This window comes from Lepisosteus platostomus, chromosome 7, assembly GCF_059453375.1.
Source record: "Lepisosteus platostomus isolate fLepPlt1 chromosome 7, fLepPlt1.hap1, whole genome shotgun sequence".
NCBI lineage: Eukaryota > Metazoa > Chordata > Actinopteri > Semionotiformes > Lepisosteidae > Lepisosteus > Lepisosteus platostomus.
Window position 1 is genome coordinate 4,033,975 of NC_142617.1, and position 24,856 is coordinate 4,058,830.

Sequence of the window (24,856 nt, forward strand, 5' to 3'; positions counted from 1 at the left end):
GATGGTTATCAATCATCATCAGCCACTATTACATTTCGCCTTGTTTTTGTGTTCAGTTTTCCAGAAGCTGGGGTTGTTTAAGACTGAACAGACCCGATATGGCAGTGGGGTGACTGGAATGGAGCGCCAAGCTGCTCGTGTTGGGATGTTCACCACGCGAGCGTGGGATTTCGTGTCCTTCTTCCGATTGGGGAAGGTCAGAGCTGGAAAGGGGGAGAAGGAGACCTGGATTTCTCTGCGCGGGGGGGCGAGAGAATTCCTCGCTGAAAAGGCGCAGAGAGTCTTGCTGTGATCAGTGTTGTGTGCAAGATAGAGGTTTGAACTGCGGTCCCCCGCTCACTGCAGCTGCTGCGGCGACGGCAGGCTTCAATAGAAAAGGGGGTCGGTCCAAGCTCTCAGTGGGACTACGGCATACCAATTCAGGGACGAGAGAGAGAGAGGGAGGAGCGCCTTTTTTTAGTCCTGCACAACTTTCAGAAACTTGCCCTCTTCCTTTCACTTTAAATCTACCCCCGTGAAAACAGCGTGCCCGCAGCGCTCCGGTTTCAAAGAAACCAAACACATTTCAGCAAAACCGATTCTACACCCCGTTTCAAAACTTTTCTCGGCTTTTTTTTTTAACGAAAGCCATTACCAACTTCGGGATTTAGGGAAAAGGCACTATTGTTCCGATCCCTCCCCCTTTCTTGGGAAGTGGGAGGGTTTAAGTAGGAGTAGCAAAAGAAGGAATTGTTTTAGGAATCAGTCATCCAAGAATGGTCCTTCCATATGGGCGCTGGGGGAGACCTACAAAATGTCTGAGGTATCGCTGTGAATTAGTGTAGCAGCTACTCGGTGTATTTTAGAGAAAACAGCCTACGGCTTGGGATTTAACTTTCAGAAAGTGAGGGAGAGAAATCTACACACGCTTTTTTTTTTGAACGGGTTACACAACTTTCGGTAAGTGGATTTTGTTCGAGATTTCGGTCCATTTGTATTCCTCAGCAAACCCCCCTCTCTGTTTTGAATCATGGTGGGGGGAAAAAACAGCGAATATTTTATTACTATTTATGTGTAAAAAACATTTTTCAGTGAAAACGCGATGTTGAGGTGTGTGTTTTTTGGTTGTTGTGGGTATGCAGAGTGTTTCGGGTAGCGAAGTTAAGGTTCGCAATCTAGGAAGTTTTTTTTACGGTATTTTGACAATTAGTGATTCTCACGTTTTCTCTCGTTTTACGATAAGGTTTCGACTGTAAAAACTGTTTTTGAGACAGAATGCGAGAGTGACTTTGTTACGATAGTAGAAATATACAAATGAAGTAGGAAATGTTGCATTTTCCGAATATTATGATAATCTGTGCACTCGGTTGTTACTAATATAACGTTTTCAGATTACGGACTGAATGAATTTACGAGGAGTGGTGGATGGTAAATTCTCTGTTTTCATTCTCTTTTTTTTTTGGTTTACAAATCCTTTGAGCTGTAGACTATATATTTTCTTACTTATTCAACTAAATTATTCAGAATGTACGATCTTTGTAGGCCTATAGGCCTATATGAAGGACATTACTGTATAAAATTAATTGGATAAATCTGTCAAATACAGGTATTTTTTGTTTCAAATTATTTGCTTTCAAGATATTGTACAACAAAAGGTACAGATAACATCCTACTGAAGTGAATAGCTGTACTGCGCCTTTAACATATTAAATTATATATGGCGTTAAATTGTATTATGGATCTCTAAGACGTAAACATTTTTGTATTTTTGAAAATGTTTAAAAACATTTGAAGAACTTAAACAGTTCCTCCCCCCCAAATACATCTGTAGTTGTATTTACGGAATTGTTGGGGAAAAAAGTCGTGTAAACCTGGTTTAAATTCTGTTTAACCTTGTATTTAATCCGAGGAATTGTTTAAGTGTGGTGTTTATCATGTGAAATCCGCCCCACTGCCTACGTGTTTTATTCTGGGGAAAAATCCGAGCAGTCCTACCGATATTTCGACTGTACAGGTACCAGAAACCTGTTCAAATCTCTTGTTCTTCTGCTGCCGTGTTTGGGTACGGTTATTACAATTCATGCTCTCGGAAGTGTACACATAACATGTTCTGTTCTTAGTACACGCATAAGCGTCTGGAAAAATGCACATTAAAAATGTCTTTCCCAACTCCTCCTGTATTTTTCTGCAATTAGCGCACGGATTAGCCTTTAAGGTTAAGGTCCTTGGGTCACCAAACTCATTATGTTTAGAATATCGTTTTTTTTTTGCAATTGTAATTGAGGTATTTAAACGATTGCGATTGCTTTTCTCTTCCTTACACAGTGAGTAACAGGCTTGTTCTGCAATCTCCTTGGACTCGGGCTGTGCACTTCTATCCCATCATGTTCCGTGTATTACACACGTACGGAGTTTGACTTCCAGAGTATGGTCTAATTTTCAACTCGGGTGACACCGAAGACGGCTCCCGTGTCCCTCTACATTGACTACTGCACATTTACCTGCCTCTCAGTCCCTTGACTGAGTTTTTTGTGGTCGTTTATACAGTCTTAAGCAAATATGTGTTTTTGTCAAGTGACAAAATACAATAGGGATTTGAGGAGGATCTCTGAAGGGTATGTTTTTGGCTGGTCTGTGGAACATTGTGCTGTTGGGTGAACTTTACCGATGCGGTCACAACTTTTGGCTGGTCTTTTTTCTGAAGAATACAGGCTGGCTGCACTGTAGCACCTGCGTTGGTCATCTGTGCTGTAGGATTGTGCTGGCATGGCCTTGTGACTTGTAACTGACAGCTGCTGGGTCACATCAGCCGATTGGCAAGAGTCTCTTTATTTTATCTGGAAGTGTGTCTTAACAAGAGGGTTATCGGCTTTCTTTCACGGGCTCCCAAACCCCGGGGTTCTGATCTGAAAAGCTTGCGATGTGCTGGGCTCAAGTCCCGAATTGTCCGAAAAAAGATTCTCTTCCACCCCCAGTCTTTTCTCAGAACTGCAGGTTTTCCCAAACTTGTTGCGCGGACTGCTGTGTCTGTCCTGCTCCCATTCCAGGTTTTTGTAGTCCATGGGTGTGTGAGGAGATAGTGCCTCAACACCGGATGCTCTTGTTTCTGAAGAGGCTGTTGATTAAAGGTCCTGAAAAAGAGCACGGATGCTGATCTGCTGCTCTTCTCTGCTGGCCTAGAGCAGAATGGACAGCTGGGCTGTCTGAAACGCTGGTGTGAGGCAGGCAGGGAGAGTGGAGGGGCTGACGGCTGACCTCCTGTCCTTGGGGGGCTCGAGGGCACAGTATCCGGGCCCGGGTGGGGTGGAAGTGTTCAGGGTTCGTATGGAGAAACGCGGTGGCAGGTGTCTGGGACAGATGTGTGGGGGTAAAGATGTGCAATGTCTCTGGAGCTGCTGTACAGGAGTTCTCGGCAGCTTTCTTTGAGCTGGCCAGTTCGGGTGTTCCATGAGAAAGTAAATGGCGTATGGGAAAGATGAAAGTTTGTTCGTTCAAAAGCTTCCTTACAGCTTTCCTATTCTTTCCTTATTCCCATGGTCTCTCTCCTCTGTCCTCCCTACTGTTTATCCTCTTCCTCTCTCCCTGCTTTCTCCATCTCCGGTCTTTATTCCAGTGTCATGGCCGTGCTGGCTCTCTCTCTCCCCGCCTGCCTGAGAAGCTGGGGTCCTGGTGCGTTTTCAGCCTGAGCTGTGTGGTTTTTGTCTGGGGAAGAAAGGCCAGATCGTCTCCAGCAAGGAGGGGTTTAGCATGTTTCTTTTCTCCACAGGCTGTAGCTTTTTTTCTGGGGGTAAAGCTACTCCAGGCACGATGTTTTTCTGCAGCATTTCATGCAGAAAGATAAAGGCCAGGACAGCTTTGGCAATTAGCCAGAATTTAATTTTCTTTTAAAGAGTTAGACTACCCCCCCCACACACACACACACACAAACACACACACACACCACCAGAGAAAAGAGAAAATCATTGTTTTTTTCCATCTTAAATCGTTTCCAAACTGCTTTGTAAAGACCGAGCATTCTTTTTCTTTCAAAAAGAAAAATGCACAAAACACTAAAAAAAAAAAAGCCCAGAAAATAAGCGATGGGGCTAAACTTTTTATTCTGCGTTCCAACTGTTTTTTTTTCCTGATTAATTTTTTTCTTCCTTTTTGTCGCTTGGATTTGCTCTGGCCCTCTGCCTCGTTAAGGTGGCAGCCGATCGCTTAATGACACAATCTCCTCTCGTTCTTCTTTGAACATATAACATACTGTATAACATCACTTTATTGGCCACATACAATTTCTTGTATGAGGAATTTGTCTTTTCGCAGACCCCTGCTTGCTCTCCATGAGACACACAGACAGGGAGAGAAGCTGGGGGTCAGAGCGCAGATTCAGCCATTTATACGGCGCCCCTGGAGCAGTTGGGGTTAAGGGCTGTGCTCAGGGGCCCAACGGAGTAGGATTCCTCTGCCGGCCGCGGGATTCGAACCGGCAACCTTCCAGTCACAGGCGCAGATCCTGAGCCACAGAGCCACCTCTCCGCCCGCCCACCTGCCCCTTGCGCTGGTCCGCGGCCTTTTCTGCAGCCTGCTTGCTCCGGGGTGCATTTATTAACCTGTGCATCAAAGTTGAGCCTGACTCGCCGTAACAGCGCTGGCTGGTTTTTAACATGGGCTTCCAGATTGAGCGCGAAGCTGTAATTCCGAGAACCTGGAATGGATGGTTGGAAGATGATTTTAACCCTGGAAGCGTGGCTTGTACAACCCCAGCAGGGATGAGGTCTTGATCAATTCGATCAATCTTTCGTGTGCATGTGCCGCATCTTTTAGAAAAGATGAAGGCTACACACGCGAATATACATGAATGTATACACACGCAGAGTAACTATATATAAAGCTGGATGTGCTCCTACTCACCCACTGCCAAAAAAATAAGCACATTCTTCTTTCATGGGGTATTTAATATTTACTTGGGAGTCTAAAAAAAAATCTGATTAGCGGCGTGGCTCCCACCAGAAGTGCATTCTCTTGGTCAGCCTGTGGTTTGAGAGGGTTAAAAGCCTGCAGAAGTTCAGGTCTCTCGGGCGCGGAGCTGCAGTGCTGTCAAGCGGCCCAGGAAGCCACAGCCAGTCGCCGGGGGACCGGTCCCTGGATCAGCAATGAGCACGGATACACACGCCCCCGCGGTCTGGAGAGCTCGCATCCCTCAGGGCTCTTTCACAGTAGTGTTGAGTATTTCAGCCAGACGTCCCATTTTCTATGTAGGATGAACTTGGGATTTTGCTCATTAAGATGCGCCTTGACATGCTGTGCAGCCAACGCCATGTGTTTTTTTCCTTCTTCTGGTCCCCGAGACTCTTATTTTGTGTTTTTAAATTAATTTATTTGCCTCCGGAGCAATGTCCTAAGCCGCTGGGTGTGGTACTGCTGCGATCTGGGTGCAGCACTGTGCTCGGGGGGGGTTCGAACCCATGATCTTCCAGGTATGAGTGCAGCACATGGCTCACCGCTCCACACTGCTGCCCTCTGATAGGTGTGCGCGCTGAAGAGAGCGTGAAGTCTCCAGCTTAATCCCAGCCGGGGGAAGAGTGTTTTATTTTCGTACAGGCCAGTGGTTTAGGCTCCTTTCAAGAAGTTAAATCAGTTTAGTTCACAATTTAATCAGGGTTTTTCCCAATCGGTAGTTTTTTTTTCCTTCTAATGCATCGCCTGACGTGTTCACATTAAAAGTTGTTTTAATCATTTAAATAAAGCCAATGTTCGTTGTTCATATATAATTATTCACTAGCTTGTAATAAAGTTTTCATACAATTAAGAAACAACTCTGATGCATGAGAGACTGGGGAGTGATTTACAAACGGAGAACATACACAACATGGCATCAAGCAGTGCTTTCCTCTTCTCCTGCGAAGCAAACCAACCCGAGCCTGTCCCGTACCAAGAGCGGTCTGATCAGGAAAGGCCTTGGGGCTCCTTCAGCACTGGCTGTCTCTCGTGGAGCACAAGACCCTCTTTTAAACTCCGGTAAAAGGCAGGCATGGCTTCCTGCCACTGGCACTGTAGAAGTAAACACACACACACACACTTGCTCAGGAAGGGCCTTGAGGACAATGAGCAGAGCCAGAGACAGGTAAACAGCGAATGTGTGCTTGGGGTAAACCGTCTCCTTTGAAGCTGTTATTTGTCTGGAGATTAAGACTCCCTGAAGGAGCCTGGAAGGAAGGGAGCACAGGGCCAAGAAACGACAGCAGAGCTGCCAGGAGTCTTGCCAGGGGCGAGAGAAGGAGGCAGATGACTGCAGCGTGCGGCACAGACCGCGCCAGCTGGTGGGGGTTGCATTGGAGGTGTGTGCGTTGCCATTCCTGTGCTGGTGATTTATTGGCTCATTAAGACGCCATAATTTAACTGCGACTCTCGCATAATTGCACACCGTAAAACCAGAGGGAGAAAAATAAAGAATTGACGCACAGCGGTTTCATGGCAGCTGTTTGCTGTGCTGCAGTTTGCGTTGCTGCTTTTCGTTTTCTACGGAGCCCATGGTTTGGGGTTCTAGGACTGTGCTCGTCTTCTGCACGGGGCGGGGGGTGAGATAATGTTTGTGTCAGGCCTGATCCGATAGGAGACCACCTGATGGCAGGTTCGTGGCAATTCAGACAGGCTGAGGTCTCTTCCATAAAATGGGGCTGATTAAACACATCGTGGTCTGAATATTATTAGAGTTGGTTTCATAGTTTTTACATTTTCGGTTGTTCCCTTTTCCTGTAACAAGTGGTTTTGAAAAGCCTTTCTAGATTTTCACTCCTGAGGCTTAAACTCCCCCCCCCAGAGTGGAAAGCGGAGAACAGGCAGGGCCTCTCAACAGGTTTAAACTTTGCTCCTTTTATGGTTTCTTCTTCTTCTTTTTTTTTTGCTTTTTGCCATCAACATTAGATTTTTTTTTTGCTGTCTTACACACCAGGCGGTTTGAATCAGCCATTCCCGATTGCGTCACCCCCTTAATAACGCGAAGCCACGCTGGGCCAACCGCATTTGCGCTGCAGGAACAGGGCTTGGGCTGAGCTCGGGAGGGGGCAGGCGGCACGACGACAGCTCTAGCTGAGCCCTCTGGAGCTGGCCTGGCGCTTCAAGGCCTGTATGTCCGTCGTGCACTCGTGCTCCTGGGCCTCGGGTCAGCGCCGCGCCCCAGGGTCCATCGCTCCTCCAGTATTCGGACACCGACGCTCGTCTCCTAGTTTGAGTTGTAAGACCGGACAGGAGCGCAGCCTTCATCGGCTCTGGCCCGGTGAATCACTGCCTTGGCGCAACAGCCTTTCTTTATCGCTGCCGGGAGTACTATCTCCACTATCTGCGGGCTCGCTGGGCCTGTTCATTTATTTATGTGTTCGCTCAGGCATCTGACTACATCCGTGCTTGGACGGCTCCAAACAGCAGACAAGCTTAATTAAATGCTCCAGTGTTTACAAGCTAAAAATAACTGTGTGGTTTTATAGCATAAAAAAACAGTTTTTTAGTGCCGCTAAAAATAGCCTGCAATCTCTGATGCACGGTACATTAACCTTATGTATAACACATATACAAGCACTTATCTTCATTCATTTTTTTTCCCCATTTAACTTGCTGGAAGGAAAGTAAGCCGTTTGAGAAACGGCTCTAAATGCTGCGTTGCATAACGTTAAGGGTTTGCTGGGATCGCTGATTGGTACCGGAGGCAAACTGTTCGACAAGGTTTCAGGCCATCGGGTGCGTCTGTGATTGAATGCTTAAAACAAAACTAGCCCCACGCAAAGGTGTTTTTCCTACTTTCGCTAAGTTCTGATACGGACATTTTTGGACAGTTTTTATTTTACCCAAATATTTTCATAGGTGGATTTACCCAAATATCCAGGTGGATGCTGCACACTGGTGGTGGTGGACGGGAGTCCCCATTACCTGTAAAGCGCTTTGAGTGGAGTGTCCAGAAAAGCGCTATATAAGTGTAAGCTATTATTATTATTATTATTATTATTATTATTATTATTATTATTATTATTATTTTGTTAGCCGCAGAAGCAGGGATGACCTCCAGGAGCTTCGCTTCTTGACTGAAACGGGTCCCCACTGTTCTTTGTACTCAGCAGGTTGAGAACTGACCCCGCTCTCAAAGGCTCACTCCGGCTTTGGTCTAAACGGGGGTCAGAGTTCTCAAGATTGCTGACAGGAAGGAAGAGTCAGGGTGCAGGCTGGGAGTTGTAGTTTCGAGTCGATACTCGATAAGCTCGCCGTGCACTCGTGAGCCCCGTTCGAGCAGAGCTGCTCGGCAAGCTCCAGGGTCTACAGGACTTCCTCAGCACAGTCAGGAAATGAGACCGCCGGCCTCCCCGTGGCCTTCTTAATTTATACTCCATTTTTTCTTTTTCAAATTGCTCTTAATCTGTAATTGGTTCCATTCTCCTGCGTCATTAATTCCGATGCGGGCCTGTGTGCTGCGTATAAATCAGAAAAAGATTTCCAGGCTGAAATCTTCTAGGCCCCTGTCCCTAAACTAAGAGAAACCAGACGCAGCCCGGAGAGTCGGTTGACTCCTCGAGCATGTGGCTCCAGTTTCAACTCGGCGCTGTTCTTTCTCCATCCAGGGCCATTTCTCCTGTTTGGATTCCAAACAATAGCTGGGAATAATTATGGAAAGAAAACATTTGCTTCAAATATAGGCTTTCAGTAAAAAGCTATGCAAACAATGGGAACCTGCAGCCTCTGACGAGACCGAAGTGGCGTGTTGCTGCTCCTGACTGGCATCGTCTCTGTGTTTCTCAGTGCTGACAGGCTCGGTCCTCTGGAGCTCCTTATTTCCTGTCCGTGATGGAGCAAATTGGCAGTTTCTTGCATTCAAGTTTGTCATGTGGCTGTGATGGCAACTGTCAGAACAGCAAGGACCCGAACAGCTTTTTGCCTCCCCCATGAGTTGTATTAACTGGAGTGCCGTCGTCGTTTTCTCTCATCTGCCTCTGTGTTTTGTTTCTTAAACATTGTTTGTGTTTTATTGGAAATGTACTCTCGCGTCAAGCTGTCTCCTCTAGTTCAGCGTGCTTTTAATTTGCAGCGAACAAGTGGTCTAGGCTGGCCGAGGAGCCTGGAATCGAGCCCGTTCTGTCCCAAACAAGACCAACTTCTGCCGACGTTCGTCTGGGAGGAGGAAAAGTTTGTGTTCAGTTGTCCGACGTCTGTCTGTCCCAGTTGCTGAAAGTGGCATGGCGTTCAGTGCCTCCTTGTTCTCCAGGCTGACAGAACCTCTTCTGGCCCCGTTGTGGTTGTTTCCGAGCGCGGATCACCCGGGAGTCCCGATGGATTTACAAGAACTGTGGTCTGCAATCTTCAGTCCGGGTTGAAGGCCATTAGAGTTCTCCATTTTGTGTGCTGTTGGTTAGTTCTGTCTTCTGGGGAAAACTGCCCCCGTGACCCCAGGAAGAGAAACAGTGTCCTAAAACCAAAAGAGAAAACAGATACAACAGATGCATGTTGCTGGCACGCAGGCAGCAGCCTTGCGTGGTTCTGTGACGAATAATGTCCCTTCGGACACACAGTTCAAAAAGCACGTTTTGTAAGCATCTTTTTGTGTTTGTGTGGGAGAAGGAATTGCAATAAGGATAAATGTTATCTCCTAGGCTGGCTTCACTGATTAAACTATCTTGCTGGCTCGTTGTGTGATGACATGCAGGATTCCTGGCTTATTAAAACAGCTCTTCTTTATACTTTGATGACTGTGGCCTGCATTGTTGAATAGGGCTTCTGCAGAGTTTAAGATCTCTTTGAAATTCCAGCCAAGCCTGTGAAGGGGTGTGGGGTTAAGACGGATTGAGGTGTGTCATCTGTGAGGCAGTGTGGAGCACGTGTTGTCTTATTTGAGTACAACCAGATAAAGTTTCACATTTTTTTCACAAATCCTGCGTTTACTGTATATCCATGTATATCTTACATCTATATTTTTCCCTTGGCATAAAAAGTCTAGGTTTTACTGTATGACAGCCCTTTCTCAGCTTGAGTCTGGTCTGGAAAGCTCAGTAAAGGTCCATTAAGCAGTTTATTTTGGATAAAGGGAGTTTGAGAGCGATGGAGAGGAGAGAAAGAATGATGCTGATAACAAAAGCCTCGATTATTTCAGAAAGTGGCGTCTAATCTGGAAATCAAGCTAATTGCAAAGTAAATTCTTTCCTGCGTTTTGGAAAGGAAGAAGGAGGCCTCGAGGGGCATCTCTTGCCTGGATCTTTAATTTCTGCTGCCTTTCCTCTGGCTGTGTACTGCAGTGAATGGGGCAGCCTGGAGACTTGCTCTAAATACAGCCCTGATGGAGTAGTTTTGATTGCTTCTACTGACAAGACCTGGCTGCAGTCTAAAAGGCTCATGAATGTCTTATCAATACAGGAAGTGAAAGACTTAAAAGCCCCAAGAAAGGTGAAGAGTTCATCCATCTTGGCCCAAACAAATTGCAGATAGGAAGGAGGAGCGTTTGAAGTGCAATCAGCCATTTACAGAAACCAGTTTCATAGGTGAGGAAAACAGAAACTGCCCCAAGGGGTGCAGACCAATTCCAGGGGTCTTGACTGTAAATTGTGCTCTGTGAGCAGGCCTTTCCTGGGTATCGCCTGTCAGCTGGAGCTCTTTCTCCTTTGGAACGGTCAGCCCTTATAATCAAACATCTCCCACTCTTCAGGTCAGTCCTCTCTGGATCGTTTTTAATTGACTAATAACTGCAAGTTTGCTCGAATGTCTATAACTGCTTGTAAACAGTCATATCCTGAGGAGAGCAACTCCCAGGTGGGGCTGCTGGTGCAGAATGATCACTGTGTGTCTCCCAGGTGGGGCTGCTGGTGCAGAATGTGTCTCCTAGTCAGGGGCAGCCCATTGTTGGATAAAGGGTACCCCTTCCTGTGTGTGAAGTGCTTTGGGATGAACAGCACAGTTTATATCCATAAATAATGAATAATATTATTAGGCAAATGAAATGCAATCCTTTGTGGGCATCGCATAGAATTTAGAATAGCAGTTGAGTAGTCCCTGGAAGCTGAAGTGCAGATTACGGAGTCTGCTGTTGGCTCTCAATCTTGGAGGTATAGATTAGTCTAGCTAGTGTTTACAGCAGGAGCAAAGTTTTCTTAAGGTAATTAAAGAGTGAGCATTTCTGAGTACTACATGCAAATAACTACTTTTATGAAGTCATTTGCACCATATATTTGAATCATTAAAGGTCTTGGATAAAAAAAAAAAAACAAAGGGTTTAAGGAGATGAATTTGGAACCGCTTGCTTTTCTTGGTTGCAGAGATTGTTTCAATCTGGCTCTCCAGCTCCTTTTTGATTCTGCCCGGATACAGAGGACTGCGCAGCCAGTTTCAAGAGTATTTCTGTCACTTCAAAGTCACGGCAGTTTCTGAGGATGTGGCACTGCGCAAGAGCTGAATCCTGCCCAGTGCGGCGTGCCTGGCTCCTGTCCTGTGTGGGGGTCTGTCAGTCCGACCGGGAACGATATGGATCTGTCCACTAACCAACACGGCAGCAGTGTGGCACAGCGGTAAGGGTGCTGAAGGGTTGTGGGATCGAATCCCGGGTGGGTTGAAGCAGTGGCATCCTTGAGTCGGGCACGTGGGGCTCGAGTGCTCCTCCAGACAGCCTGGTGACGTCCCTTCTCGGACGTGGACCCGTGTGGATGAAATCGTCAAGTGGCGGCCTTTCTAGAAGCTGAGCGTCTCTTGCGGCTCGCACAGACCTTTTGTAAACAGTTTTCACACACTTAAGGGATTCATGAACACGCAGTTGCTCCTTCTGCTTAGTTCCAGGAATGATGCAGATGCCTGCGATGGCGGTTGGTGGGTTGGCAGAAGCCCGCTGGCTGGAGCAGTGCTCGCTGTGCGTCAGCCCTGGTGGCGCGGGGAGCCAGCTTGTTAGCTGGGCCTTGACGTCTTTCTAATTTTCCGCCAGAGAGGGCCCCTTGACTGGCATGAAATCTGGATCGTTGGACCAATTTTTGCACGATATCCGGCCAACTTGGATCTTAGTTGGGTGGTCCTCGCCAAATGCTGATCAAGGAGAGATTTGGAAGCGTTTCGGAACCGCCCGCACTGAAGTCATTTTTTCCCCACCGGGGACAAGAGTGTCTGATCCCATGCCCCTGGTATGGCGACTGGAGACGCCACACTGTGCCTCCCTTCGGATGTGATAATAAAGTGGGATACCGATTACTTGGGCGTGAGAGATCCCAGGGCCCTGCTCTTAAGAGCTGGGGTGCGAACCCGGTGTCCTGACTGAATTCACACAATATGTACTCTCAAATGTTCGGCCTTCATTGAGTTGGTGAAGGAATTACTCCTTCCTGCACCTGTATAGTGGGGCTGCAGGTGTAGAACAGCTTCACCCAGAAACCCAAGTGGGAGCTGCTTGTCAGTGGTGGACGAAGTGGGGCATCTGCAGCATGTGGAACCCGTTGGGATCCTTTGGGATAGAAGCTGTTACATATAGTCATTGAGTTATTATTATCTTTACTGTTACTAACTCTTCAAAAGACTGAAGAGACTCTTTACAAGAGTCACATCTTGCCATAATAAACTGGGATCAATACAAGGTTTTGTTTTTAATTGGTGCACGAGTTCCTGCTCATTTTGTTTTGTTCATGGGCTTGTCGGTCTCAGTCTGTCTCAGCTGTGCAGGGACGGGAGAGCTGTGGCGCTCGCTGCCTGCCGGGACTCTGGGCTGGCCAGCATGGCTGCGATGTGTGATTCCGGGAGGGCTCCTGGGCTCCAGGCCGGGAATGTCTGTGTGAAATTACCCCCCGTGAAAAGAGGAAAGAAATTCCTTCAGAGCAAATCCCCCTCCTGCCCCCTCCCCCGGCTCACGGTTGCATGTCCACACTTCCCTGTATAAACTGGGATTAAAGAAAAGAAAGCTGAGCTCTTCCCTTCGAAAGGAGTGTGACAAAGGTGCCATTGTGGGCTCTTCCCTGCCCTCTCCTTCACCATGGAGTGCTTGTCTGATGTGTGCTGGCCTCTTCCCAGGTCTGTGTCCCTCGCTGGGCTTGTGCTGTGGTCCGTGCTCTGGCCTTGTAACTCGATCACACACGCTCGGTGCGGACAGGGAAAGGGAGCTGTTTTCTTTAGTCAGTCGTTTTCTTCTCGTTTGGGACAGAAGCAGCGTGAAGTAGTGGATAGGGTTGCGGACTTGTAACTGGAAGGTTGTGGGTTCACATCCAAAATGAGCCACTGCTGTTGTAGCCTTGGGCATGGTGCTTTAGCTTAATGCCCAGTATGTGTGGGCATTAATGTAAGTCATCTTGGATGAAACCATCAGCCAAATAAATTCGACTACCCGGTTGCTAGATATGTGCCCATGGTAGATCTGTCATAATGCAACATTTTCAGAAGGAGCTGTTGACTAATTATCAGGAGGGATGGTTTTGGCAGTACTGCTGTATTTTGGAGCATAACTTTATTTGAATGGGGTCTGGATAATTAGGCCATATTCTCCTGTGTTTTCTGTCAGCTTATTTTTCAACAGTTCAAAGAATTTTTAAAAACAAATTCTCTGACTTGAGGCTTGGGTGTTGTTTTCTAAAAAGAATTGGACCCTTTGTGCTCAGAAAACTCGCTGTAGTGTTTGGGATTAATTCCAGATGAGATGTCTGTCTGTCAATATCCTGTGTAGAACAGAGGCTTTTACCAGCAGCGATATTGTCTGAGAAATGGAAGCAGTATAATATCTGTCCCCTTCTTGAAGTCACATGTAAACTGTCCTGTGGAATCCTTTTTAATGCCCTCATTCCTCGCTTATTAAACCGATGCCAGGTGTTTTTGGAACGCACTGATTGAAATTCTCGGTGTACAAAAAGTGAACCTGTAAGCCCCATCAGGCAGTTTTGATGCAGCGTTATGGTGTTCGTACTGACTGAGCTCTTTTCTGCTGTCGTTGCAGTTCATTCCCCCCTAATTGCCCGTTTTGAGCGGAAAAAAAAACAGTGGAAAGACTTCCGAGGCATTAGTGAGGAATGGGTTACATGTTAACATGACACAGGTGCGTGCTAGAGTGGTTATGGGCTTTAGAGCTCTGAGGACACATCATTTGTTCCCACAGCATAGATATTTGCCAGTAGCTTCGAGAAGTCCGCCTCCGAGCTCTGCGGTTCTTTGTGCGGGGGTAGTTTAGCTCTCCTTGTGGAAGATTCCCTGGGGAATTTCCCTGGAGTGAGCAGCCTGTTACTCCCAGGCCATCACGGGGAATCTGCGGTTCTGTGCCAGGGTGTCAGGCCATGCTTTCACTTCCTGGAGCTGCACTCTTACCGGGGTTTAAGACGGGGGTCAGGTTTTGTAAAGAGTGAGAAATATCGTCATTCGGAAGCTGCGGCTCCGGGTCTCGGGGAACCTCTGTGCGGGAGGGACACGGGCGCCCAGCAGGCGGTGGGCCTCGCAGGGAGGTGGGCCAGCGCCGCCGCGGCCCCAAGAACAGCGAGCCGCTCTGGAGCCCATCCGGTTCCGAAAACCAGGTGGAGAAGCACCTCCTTTTGCGAAGGCAAGCGCAGACCAGCGTCGGGGGGCCAGAGTGCTCAGCGCGAGCGCGCTCCGTCTCCGAGCTCTGGAGGTTCTGCCGCAAATTACGGGGGAAGGGAAATAAACAGTGAGTGTGCGGAAAAAATCAAGTTCAGCACCCACACACACACACACACACACACACACACACACACACACACACACACACACACACACACTTTGGGATTGTTGAAACTGTCCCGTCCCTATTCTCAGCTTTGCATTTTTTCTCTTCTGTTTTGTTCTCGTGTTTTTTTTTTTTTTTGGCCTCTTGTTTTTGGGACTTTCAGCTGGTCCAACAGCCCGTGAAATTATATGATTCACAGTATACATACAGGATGACTGACGGCTTGCAGCGTTTCATTTAGTAAAGTACCTACACTTAGAGCAAGAGCAAAATTAGCACTGTGTCATTAGGCCTGGCCCCATGGTGTGCTAATGTAGAGGAGCGCCACTCGAGCGTCTGCTCCCCAGTCTCGCAGTGGAAGTCCTGTGGCAAGGGGCTTGACATGGAAGGTCCCATCACTGCTTTCTGTCGGTCCCTTATTGCCTCGTACACCCATGCAGTGCGTTTCCAGGCACTGGTGTTCGGTCTGCTATGTGCCGTCATAGAGGATGGAGGTGAAAGGTGTGGGCGCACAGGTTGAACAATGGCGGACTGTCGAACCCAGGCCCGGCCAAACCCAAAGGGTGCTGGTATGGCCCGGACCGGGGCGGGGGGGGTGTCTCGGGGTACAGGGCGTGGCACTTGCTCTTGGGTTTGTGGCCTAGGTCCCGACGTGCGGATAAGAACCCCGAGAGCGGCGGCCTGGGGGGGCGGAGCCTCGGTCTGCGTGTAGGAAGGCTGACCTGATGGGAAGAGCCGTCAAAATCTTCCCGAGCCCCAGCATGTGGCTTTGGCTTCTTTGACGTGAATGGTTTTCTGCGCAGGTTTTAACAGCAATGGGAGCTGCCGTCTGTTTCATTTTTACGGCTGTTTTTGGGTGGCTTGTGTGTGTGTGTGTGTGTGTGTGTGTTTTTTTTTTTTAAAAACCCCTCTTTTAAAGACCTAGACAGCGGTGGGGGAAGGCGAAGCTCTCGCGTCGTAGAAAATGGCCGCCATCGTTTGGAACGCAGCCGAAGGTGTGGCCTGGCTGGAGACGTCCCGTGCTGTACCGGTCGGGGCTTTGCAGCAGTCACCACGGAGCAGAGCTCTCAACCACACCTGATCCTTTTCTGGGGAGCCTTGACCAATCGAACCTGGTTTCACAAACTCCCTTCGCTCAGCGCTGTGGGTAGGCCTTCCGCCTCCAGGACTTGAGCCCTTTTTAAGGATGTATGGTGGTTTGCCGAACTTTACCCCCCCCCCACACACACACACGGACACACACACACACTCACACACCACCCTCCTCCTTTGCTATTGAGCCGCACCCATCAACTCTTATGCTGGCTCTTCAGAAAAACTGCTCTCTTTTAAAAAAAACAACCCCCTGGGGTAATTGTCCCTCCACCGGCTCACTGCATTACAATGAATATCGACTCTATTAAGCTGCGTTCTGCCTGTTAGTGTCGCCAGGGGCAACCGGGCTCCTGTATGAAAGCTATGCAGCTGGTTATTGTAGGCCCCGGGCCTTCGCTGGCAGTTGAACTCCGCACTCCTCACACTTGACACCGGCTCTGTTTATCTAGAGAGAGGGGGGCCGGTGTGTGCGTGGAGGGGGTGTGTGTCTGTGTAATGAGTGTAAAAGGGAAAGAGTAGGGGGTGCGGATTGGGGGTTTGTAGGGGGAAGGGGGGAGGGGTGCCTCCCCATGAATATTCAGCAGATAAAAAACCCCCCATCCCCCAAGCTCCCTGGTGCCCTCCCTCGCCCAAAGCAGATGGAATGTTAAATGACAAAAAAACAATTTCCATGGGGAGAGCGGTCGTATTTATCCAATTACCAGGGTTGTCAAAATGAATTTATCCGGCCGGAGCGCGGAACAATGCGGAGTGTAACCTGCTGGGGGAGCGCGGCACTGCCGCACAAAGGACACGACTCGCCGACGTCGCCTCTCCGCAGGTCGGCGCCGGTTTGTGGGCTCCCCTGGTCAAGGCCACTCCGCTGCCCAGATTAGCTCGCTCTTTCATCTCCCCCTCGCTTTCTTTTCCTTCCTTTCTCTCTGCTTTCTGTCCCCTCGCGGGAGAGCGGTGAGATTCTGGTGGGGGGGGGCCGGAGTCGATCATGTGCGTGATCTCCGCTTTAGGCAGCGGAGGGCAAGGTGGGGAAACCCCTCTGACCGGCAGCAGCTACCTGAGTTCATGTCTGCCCCCGCGTTTGTCATGATCCTCGAAACGGGAAGGGTTGTGGTTCAGTGACAGCTGCTGCAGTGGATGTATTGGTGCAAGCTCGAATGCATCTTCTGTATCAATTCATATTGTAGCTGTGTACAGGCTGCTTGCATGTGCCCTGCTCTGTCCCTCCCAAAGCATCTCAAAGCGCTTAAGGGAGGGAGCCCCCTCTCTGTGAGTGTGCCACACCGCAGATCAGCAGAGCAGTGGGGAATTGCTTCGCCAGCTGAATGAAGAGGGAGGCCAGATTGTTGAGGCGCAGAGTGGAATCGGAGTTAATGGCACAGCAGTGCCAGGGCATCTTTAATGACCAAGGAGTCAGGTCCTTGGATTAACATCTCGTCTGTAGCACAGCGCCTCCTATGGCAGAGTGTCCCTGGCCTCATACCGGGATTTTGGTTTGGACATCCTGGAAGAGCGCCACCTACTGGTCCAAACAACACTTGTTAAAACGGCGTGTCTTGTTTTTCTTTTGAGTACTCCCATCCCAGTGCTGACCAGTCCCAGCCTTGCAGTACAGGCTATGTGCTGATCACTCTGCTGCTGGCTTGTCGATTAGCTGTTTATACGGTTCTCCAGAGTAGTTGGCAGACTGTATTGTTGGGCTTGGATTACCCAGTGAACACGGAGCACAGAGCTGATGCATCTGGAAGAATAAAACCCAGAATGTGTATTTAATATGCTGGTTGTGTGTGCCTGTCTTGAATTGCAGTATTATTCAGTGCTTCAGTGCGTCTGTTTCTGTCTCGGTCTGTTTTAAGACGTGCATGAAGTCCAGATTGTAGCAAAAGGTTTGAAACTGTTGGCTTCAGATCCTAGATGGCCTCAGACTGTTCTTGAAATTCGTGGTCCAGGAAAGCACTTGCTTCTCTTGTCAACCCAGTAGTTAACACATTTAGCTCAAGACGCATAAACTGAATTGAGTTTTGGGGGAACGATGTGGGGATGAGAATCCGACTGATAACGATAATAACGGACTCAGGTTATCTGCCAAATACTTCCTAGAAGTAGAACTACCAAAAATACACTCAAGTATGTAGTTTTCTGTGCAGGAGCTTCCCATGCAGTGTTTTAAGTTTAAGGATTTCATCGTGACCTCAGTGTGACTGAATGCACATATCCCACAGTGCAATTTCCACTTTTGTCTTCTGCAGTAGTGCCAATAGTCAGCCTTTCATGCCAGCATCTGCATCAGGCCCTGCGCAGTGGTCAAGGCGTCTGCAGGTTCGCTGGCTCTGTAGGACCAGCAGGTCTAGAGTGCTTGTTTTCATGTGCCTGGGGTTTTACTTGTCCAGGTGGAGCAAATTTGAGCAAAACCAGCTTGTCCGTTGTCTGCCAGAAACGGAGCTCGTATCCTGTCCGGGGCAGTCCTGCCTGCTACCTCCTCCAGTCCCCACCTGGACAGGAACTGGAAACGGGGAGTCACAGACACGCCTGCAGCAGAGCCCTCGCTGGAGGCTGGGTTTCATGAAATTTTATAAAGGGCAGATGTTCACAATGATCACATCATGACATGAGCTCTTTTTTCTTTCCCCTTGTAGATGTGTGTGGTTTTTAGGTCCTACCCTCTCTCCCTCTGATGAAAACCAGCAGGATTCTGAATAATATGTGTTTCTGAGAGCATTTGAAAGAAATTTCGTTTCTCCCAAAGAAAGAAAGTGTTTTTTGTGTTTTCCGCCCCCTTTTAAAGATCTTCTACCAGTATCCTTTCAAGTAATCTCGGGGAAAAGTGTCATTGTGTTTGTTAGAATCAGATTGATTCCTGATAGAACAGAGCACAGTGGCTTGTTACCGTGTGTTGACCCGCTGGAAGAAGACTCTTCTCTGCTCTTCTTTGCTGCAACAGGTGCTACAATGGTAGTAAAAGCCGGGGTCAAAGGTCAAAGTGCGGAACCTTCCTGGTCTCTTCTCAGCTGTGTGAAGAACACGCAGGCCTCACCCCCTATGACAATGGCAGTGGAAGAGCCATTTAACATGATCCCAAAACAGATTAGTCAGCCTCATCTAAGGATGCTTTATGATTGGAGTCTTTTCTTCCCACTTATTTCTCCCCTGTGATTATTTCTCACTTATGTCTCCTATGTTAAGGTTTCTGCTCCCTGCAGAGTTATGATATTTGCTTCCATTGTTTCAAGCAATCTCTTAATAGGCCATTAGTAGGCCAGAACAACCCGCCTGGCTGGAGGTTAGTCTGGCGGGCTCCCAGTTCGAGGTGTCATCTCGGCTCCTTAAGTTGGAGAACGTGTCTTTTGGCGATGTTGGTGGACTAGGTGAGCCCCTGCTCTTTTTCTGTAGTGCTGTGCCGCGTGGCTTTTCCATTCCCCTTTTTCCTGGCGCAGTTGGTATTTGCAGGTGGGAGCTGATGAGGTAGTCATGATCTACACACACAGTGTAGCTTCTGTTTGCAAAAAGACCGTTTTCTGCGCTGAATAAACAGCGAAAGGCTGCCCGTGTTTGAATTGGTTGGGACCTCTGATGGCCCCGAGTCTCGTACCACCCTTATTAATTATCCTGCGCGAATGTCAGGAAGGAGGGGGAGCCTGGGAGGAGGTTGAAGCAAATCTTGATTTGCTGGCAGTGTGGGACCCGCAGACCACCCTCCTTATCCTGACAGGAAGTTGTTAGTTTAACCTGACAGGAAAGAATTCGGAAAACTTGGCAGAGAGCTGCTTTTCCTGCATTAACTGTTAATAGACTGACTGCTGTGCGTCCAGGAAAAAGCCCCCGGTTCAGGGAAGGGCACCGACGGCGGCACCCGCAGCCCCCCCCGGCAGCGTCTCCGCTGCTCTGGAACGCCGTGTGTCCGCGGCTCCCGGGGCTCGGCAGCCTGGGGGCGCGGCCCAGCGCAGATGACCTACTGCAACAAAGGCCCCTGTCTACCTCACGGGCTCCGTTCTCCTGCGGAGGATAAAAACAAAAATAACTTTCGGAGTTCTAGAATAGCAGCTGCAGCTGCTGTGCTGGTCAGCGAGGTGCTCCGACTCAAAAGCGGTGTGGTCGTTCGGTGCGCCGGCCCTTTGGGTTTCAGAGCAGCTCGGGATCATCCCGTTCCTGACTTCCAGGAGAAGTGTGACATGCGTGACAGCGTCTGCACTCCTTCAGGCCCTTTTGTGTTCCTGACTTGGCGAGAGACTTCTCTGCGGAATGTACTTAATTTGAAATCGGGGGAGGGAGGGGGGGGGTGGCCATGGTTCTTGCCGGATTCTGTTCCAATTCTCCATTTCCTCTCGGAGCCGGCCTCTCGGGTGTCGGGCTCAGGCTCCGGCCTGTCGGGGCGCGAGGAATGCGAGAGGCCGGGAGCCAGAGGGGGGGAGAATGCAGGCTCTGTTCCCTCCGTCGCCCAGCCTACCTGAAAGCAGTGACCCCGCCGCCGGGCTGCCCTGCTCTACCTGTATCGGTTACATCTGCGCGGTGCCCGAGAGGGGCCGGGGGGTGGGGGGCTTTCACGCTGGCTGGTCTTGGGGAGGGGGGGGTCAGTTACCTCATGCAGGTGCAGCCCTGGGACTGAGGCCCCTCAGAGGCACAGCCGTGAAAAGACTCCCCATGCATAGGGGTAGCGCCCTTGGCTGCATTTTTGCTCTCCAGATAAAAGCTTTCAGCCATTTCTTTCATGTATGTGCTTTCCGGAGGAAGGGAGGCTCGTGGGATTTTTCTCTTGTTCCCTTGTTCCCATAAAGCAGGAGGCCGGCACAGTCCTCTCGGTGCTAGCTGGGTCTTTATGGGACTTGTAGGGGGCTGTTTGCTCGTCTCCCGTTTAAAGTGAACCAAGGTCGCCGACAGGTTCTTAGGGTTGAAAGACGTTGTCCTCTCTGTCAGTACTATCAGTCAGTCTGTAGTTGGCTACGAGGAGACGCCTTCTCTTCCACGCTAACCTCTCCTCCCTCGGTCTCTCCCCCCCGGCAGTGAGCGCCCCCCAGTGGTTGGTTTATGGAAGAGCACTCCTCCGCCATCTGTGCCGGATGATGACAGACGCGATTCCGTGGGACTGGAGGAGAATGGCGCTGCTGAGGACGGGCTCCCTGGTGGTTGTCCTGCTGCTGGCGGCTGCACGCGGCCAGCCCTCGACCAGCGGTGAGTAGGTGGTCCGAGCTGTGGCCCAGGCGGGCACGTGCCCGGTCGGACCTTTGACCTGGCTGGGCACCTTCTTGAAATCAAGAGCCTGTGAGGCCAGACCGGTCGTCATCCATCAACGAGTCCTTCAAAATAAATAAGCGAAGGTTAGATCCACGCTGTAGAGTACAAAGAAAGACATAACACAATGATTTGACGGTTGAGCCATCGCTAGTAATAGTTTTGCACACTTTTTTCGGACGTAAAATAAACTCAACAGCTGAAACGTTGGACAAAAGGAATGCAACTTTTACTTGTTCCCCAGAAGCCAGCGCACGCTGATGCAGCTCCTGGCTCGCAGCTCTTGAAAATAAGCGTAGTTTGTTTCCCACAAGCAGAAGTTTTTTAAACCCTAGAAAGGCAGTGTTCCACATTTCTCGCAAGCTCGATATTTGTGAGTTACAATTGAAGGCTCAAGGCCTGTTAAACTCCAGGGGGTGGCCTGTAATCTGGGAGATGTGGTCTGAAGAGTGTTGCTACCCACTGCTACCTTGGCTGAAAAATCTCTCCCTGCTCCTACAAGAATACTCTCAGTACTCCTTACTCCCTGACAGCTCGTGTGCTGGTCAGACCTTTCCATTTCACTACATGCTAGGTTTGGGACGTACTCCAGGCCAGTGTGTTTTGGTCTCAAGTTGTCTTTCCAAGGCCGAAGATTCAGTGTTTGTTTTCCCGTCCAGCATTCTGCTGCGTGCTGCCTCTGTGCTTGTCAGACTGACAGCATCGACCAGTCGATGTCTGAAATCTTCTAGCGATAGAAAAGGGGTCTTTAGACACTAGGCAAGATCATGCCTGTCTATATGCTGATACTGAAGGCAGCAGTTTAAGATTTACCAAGAATAAAAGAAAGGTTATGAATGAGATGAGGCCCTTAATAAAATTTTAATGCCTTTTTGACGTGTATATTTAAAATTGCTTCACATATAAGCCATGAAAGTACTCTATAATAAATGATTGAAGTAGCAATAGGTAAAATAATTGAAGAGGTGATTGTCTTCCCAACCTCCACAGTCCATACTAGGTTGGGATTGGTTAGGAGGATTTTTTTGGGGTCCGCTGACTCCTGGAGCATGGAGCATCCCGACAACTGGCTAAGTGTTTATTCCAAATCCCCCCCAGCGGACATCCTGGAAAGGGAAACCCCAAACTCCTCAGACTCGGATGTGTAATTAACTGGAATTTTTATTCCAGTCACAGTGGTAATAATAACTCGGCATGAACTCGACGTCCCTTATAAACGCTGGTATTCCGCAGTCGGAACGCAGGACACAACAGCCATGTTAATGTTTGGCATCTGAGTCTGCCAAACCAGTACCTCCAGCAAAGACTTTACCGCTGTTTCAGTCTACAGAAAGAGCTACCATTTGGGCAAAAGTATCCAGAGCACAGTAACCCAAGGCTTCGAGGGGTCTGTGAGAATCTGCTTGCCTCTTTGTTAGTGTTTTCAGTTTTAGTAACACTCTGCCCCCCTGCAGTTAGGATGTGTTTGTGTACGCAGCTCCTTGCTTGTGGAAGCTGGGGCTGGAGACATGTGCTGCGGTGTGTCACTCGGAGCCCCGGGAGCAGGCGGCATTCTGGTTAGGAAAATATACAGCCTGGAGTTCAGGTCACGACCTTCTCCGCGGCCATTGTTCAGCAAGTCTCGACCCTTCAGCTCCGAGCGGGAGAACTGTGGCCCGGACACTGGCCGGAGAGCGGAAGACCGATGGAGACGAGGAGATGCTGTCCCACAATCCCTGCTGTTTGTCTCCCAACCTTCCAGGCACTAATCTGGTTTCCCCAGAGCTGGGAAAGCTCTCAGTCGGACAACCCGGCTGGGATGAATGAGAGAGTCTAAGAAGTCAGTGCGTAGGAGTTTGTACGGAAGTGATGGCACTCGGCAAGACCCGGATTTTGTTTACGTTATTTTATTTTAAAATGGGTGGTACTTCCGCCTTTTACTTGGCCGTTCTGCGATCTCATTTTGTAAAATAATCTGCGTTTTCTGGGCTCTGTGTTGTTTATGGTGTGTTGAAAGTGCCTTTGATTACAGAGAGGCCCGTCATGTGCCTGTGCTGCCTGAGTGAGCTCTTTCCAGCTACAGTACACTTGATTGTCAGAGTTACCACAATACAAAAACGACTGGTAACAGTGGAGACAGCATTTTCTGCGTGGCTGACCAAAACAAAAATCGCACTGCCAAATTGTACTGTAAAAGCTGGGGTTACAGAATGATTTAAGTGTGCATAGCAAAAGGTATTGTAATCCAAAACACAGGAGCACTTCTTTAGCAAATCAAACTCTATGAAAAAGAAAGCGCTCCCGAGCAGATCTGCACCTAAAAAATATTTTAATAAGGAAGTATTTATTAGTATTTAATAATAATAATAGTATTATTATTATTATTATTATTTTATTATTTAGTGGGACTAAAATCTTTAAAGTGCATTATTAACTCTTGAGAGTAAAATGACAATTTCTAACCACTCTTAGTTTGTGGGTAGCTGTGGTGTGACTGTGGGTGGAGAGCTGTAGGCGCGGTGTGACTGTGGGTGGAGAGCTGTGGGCGAGGTGTGACTGTGGGCGGAGAGCTGTGGGCGCGGTGTGACTGTGGGCGGAGAGCTGTAGGCGCGGTGTGACTGTGGGTGGAGAGCTGTGGGCGAGGTGTGACTGTGGGCGGAGAGCTGTGGGCGCGGTGTGACTGTGGGCGGAGAGCTGTAGGCGCGGTGTGACTGGGCGGAGAGCTGTGGGCGCGGTGTGACTGTGGGCGGAGAGCTGTAGGCGCGGTGTGACTGTGGGCGGAGAGCTGTAGGCGCGGTGTGACTGTGGGCGGAGAGCTGTGGGCGCGGTGTGTCTTTGGGCGGAGAGCTGTGGGCGCGGTGTGACTGTGGGCGGAGAGCTGTGGGCGCGGTGTGACTGTGGGCGGAGAGCTGTGGGCGCGGTGTGACTGTGGGCGGGGAGCTGTGGGCGCGGTGTGTCTGTGGGCGGGGAGCTGTAGGCGCGGTGTGTCTGTGGGCGGAGAGCTGTGGGCGCGGTGTGACTGTGGGCGGAGAGCTGTGGGCGAGGTGTGACTGTGGGCGGAGAGCTGTGGGCGAGGTGTGTCTTTGGGCGGAGAGCTGTAGGCGCGGTGTGTCTTTGGGCGGGGAGCTGTGGGCGCGGTGTGTCTTTGGGCGGAGAGCTGTAGGCGAGGTGTGTCTTTGGGCGGAGAGCTGTAGGCGAGGTGTGTCTTTGGGCGGAGAGCTGTAGGCGCGGTGTGACTGGGCGGAGAGCTGTAGGCGAGGTGTGACTGTGGGCGGAGAGCTGTGGGCGAGGTGTGACTGTGGGCGGAGAGCTGTGGGCGAGGTGTGACTGTGGGCGGGGAGCTGTAGGCGCGGTGTGACTGGGCGGAGAGCTGTAGGCGCGGTGTGACTGTGGGCGGAGAGCTGTAGGCGAGGTGTGTCTTTGGGCGGAGAGCTGTGGGCGCGGTGTGACTGTGGGCGGGGAGCTGTGGGCGCGGTGTGACTGTGGGTGGAGAGCTGTAGGCGCGGTGTGACTGGGTGGAGAGCTGTAGGCGCGGTGTGACTGTGGGCGGAGAGCTGTGGGCGCGGTGTGTCTGTGGGCGGGGAGCTGTGGGCGAGGTGTGACTGTGGGCGGAGAGCTGTAGGCGCGGTGTGACTGTGGGCGGAGAGCTGTAGGCGCGGTGTGACTGTGGGCGGAGAGCTGTAGGCGAGGTGTGACTGTGGGTGGAGAGCTGTGGGCACGGTGTGACTGGGCGGAGAGCTGTAGGCGAGGTGTGTCTTTGGGCGGAGAGCTGTAGGCGAGGTGTGTCTGTGGGCGGAGAGCTGTAGGCGTGGTGTGACTGTGGGCGGAGAGCTGTAGGCGCGGTGTGACTGTGGGCGGAGAGCTGTAGGCGCGGTGTGACTGTGGGCGGAGAGCTGTAGGCGAGGTGTGACTGTGGGTGGAGAGCTGTGGGCACGG

At 49.8% G+C, this 24,856-nt stretch overlaps 1 protein-coding gene across 1 annotated transcript in view; it reads left to right on the top strand.

Annotated features, from left to right (window-relative positions):
* The first annotated feature begins 325 nt into the window (after positions 1-325).
* boc (BOC cell adhesion associated, oncogene regulated) overlaps positions 326-24,856 on the top strand; it is a 41,114-nt gene continuing 16,583 nt past the window's right edge. The window contains exons 1-2 of the mRNA XM_088638553.1: positions 326-939; positions 20,714-20,881. Coding sequence (XP_088494679.1) covers positions 20,770-20,881 — 112 coding nt within the window. The 5' untranslated portion in view covers positions 326-939; positions 20,714-20,769. The remainder of the gene's footprint in view (positions 940-20,713; positions 20,882-24,856) is intronic.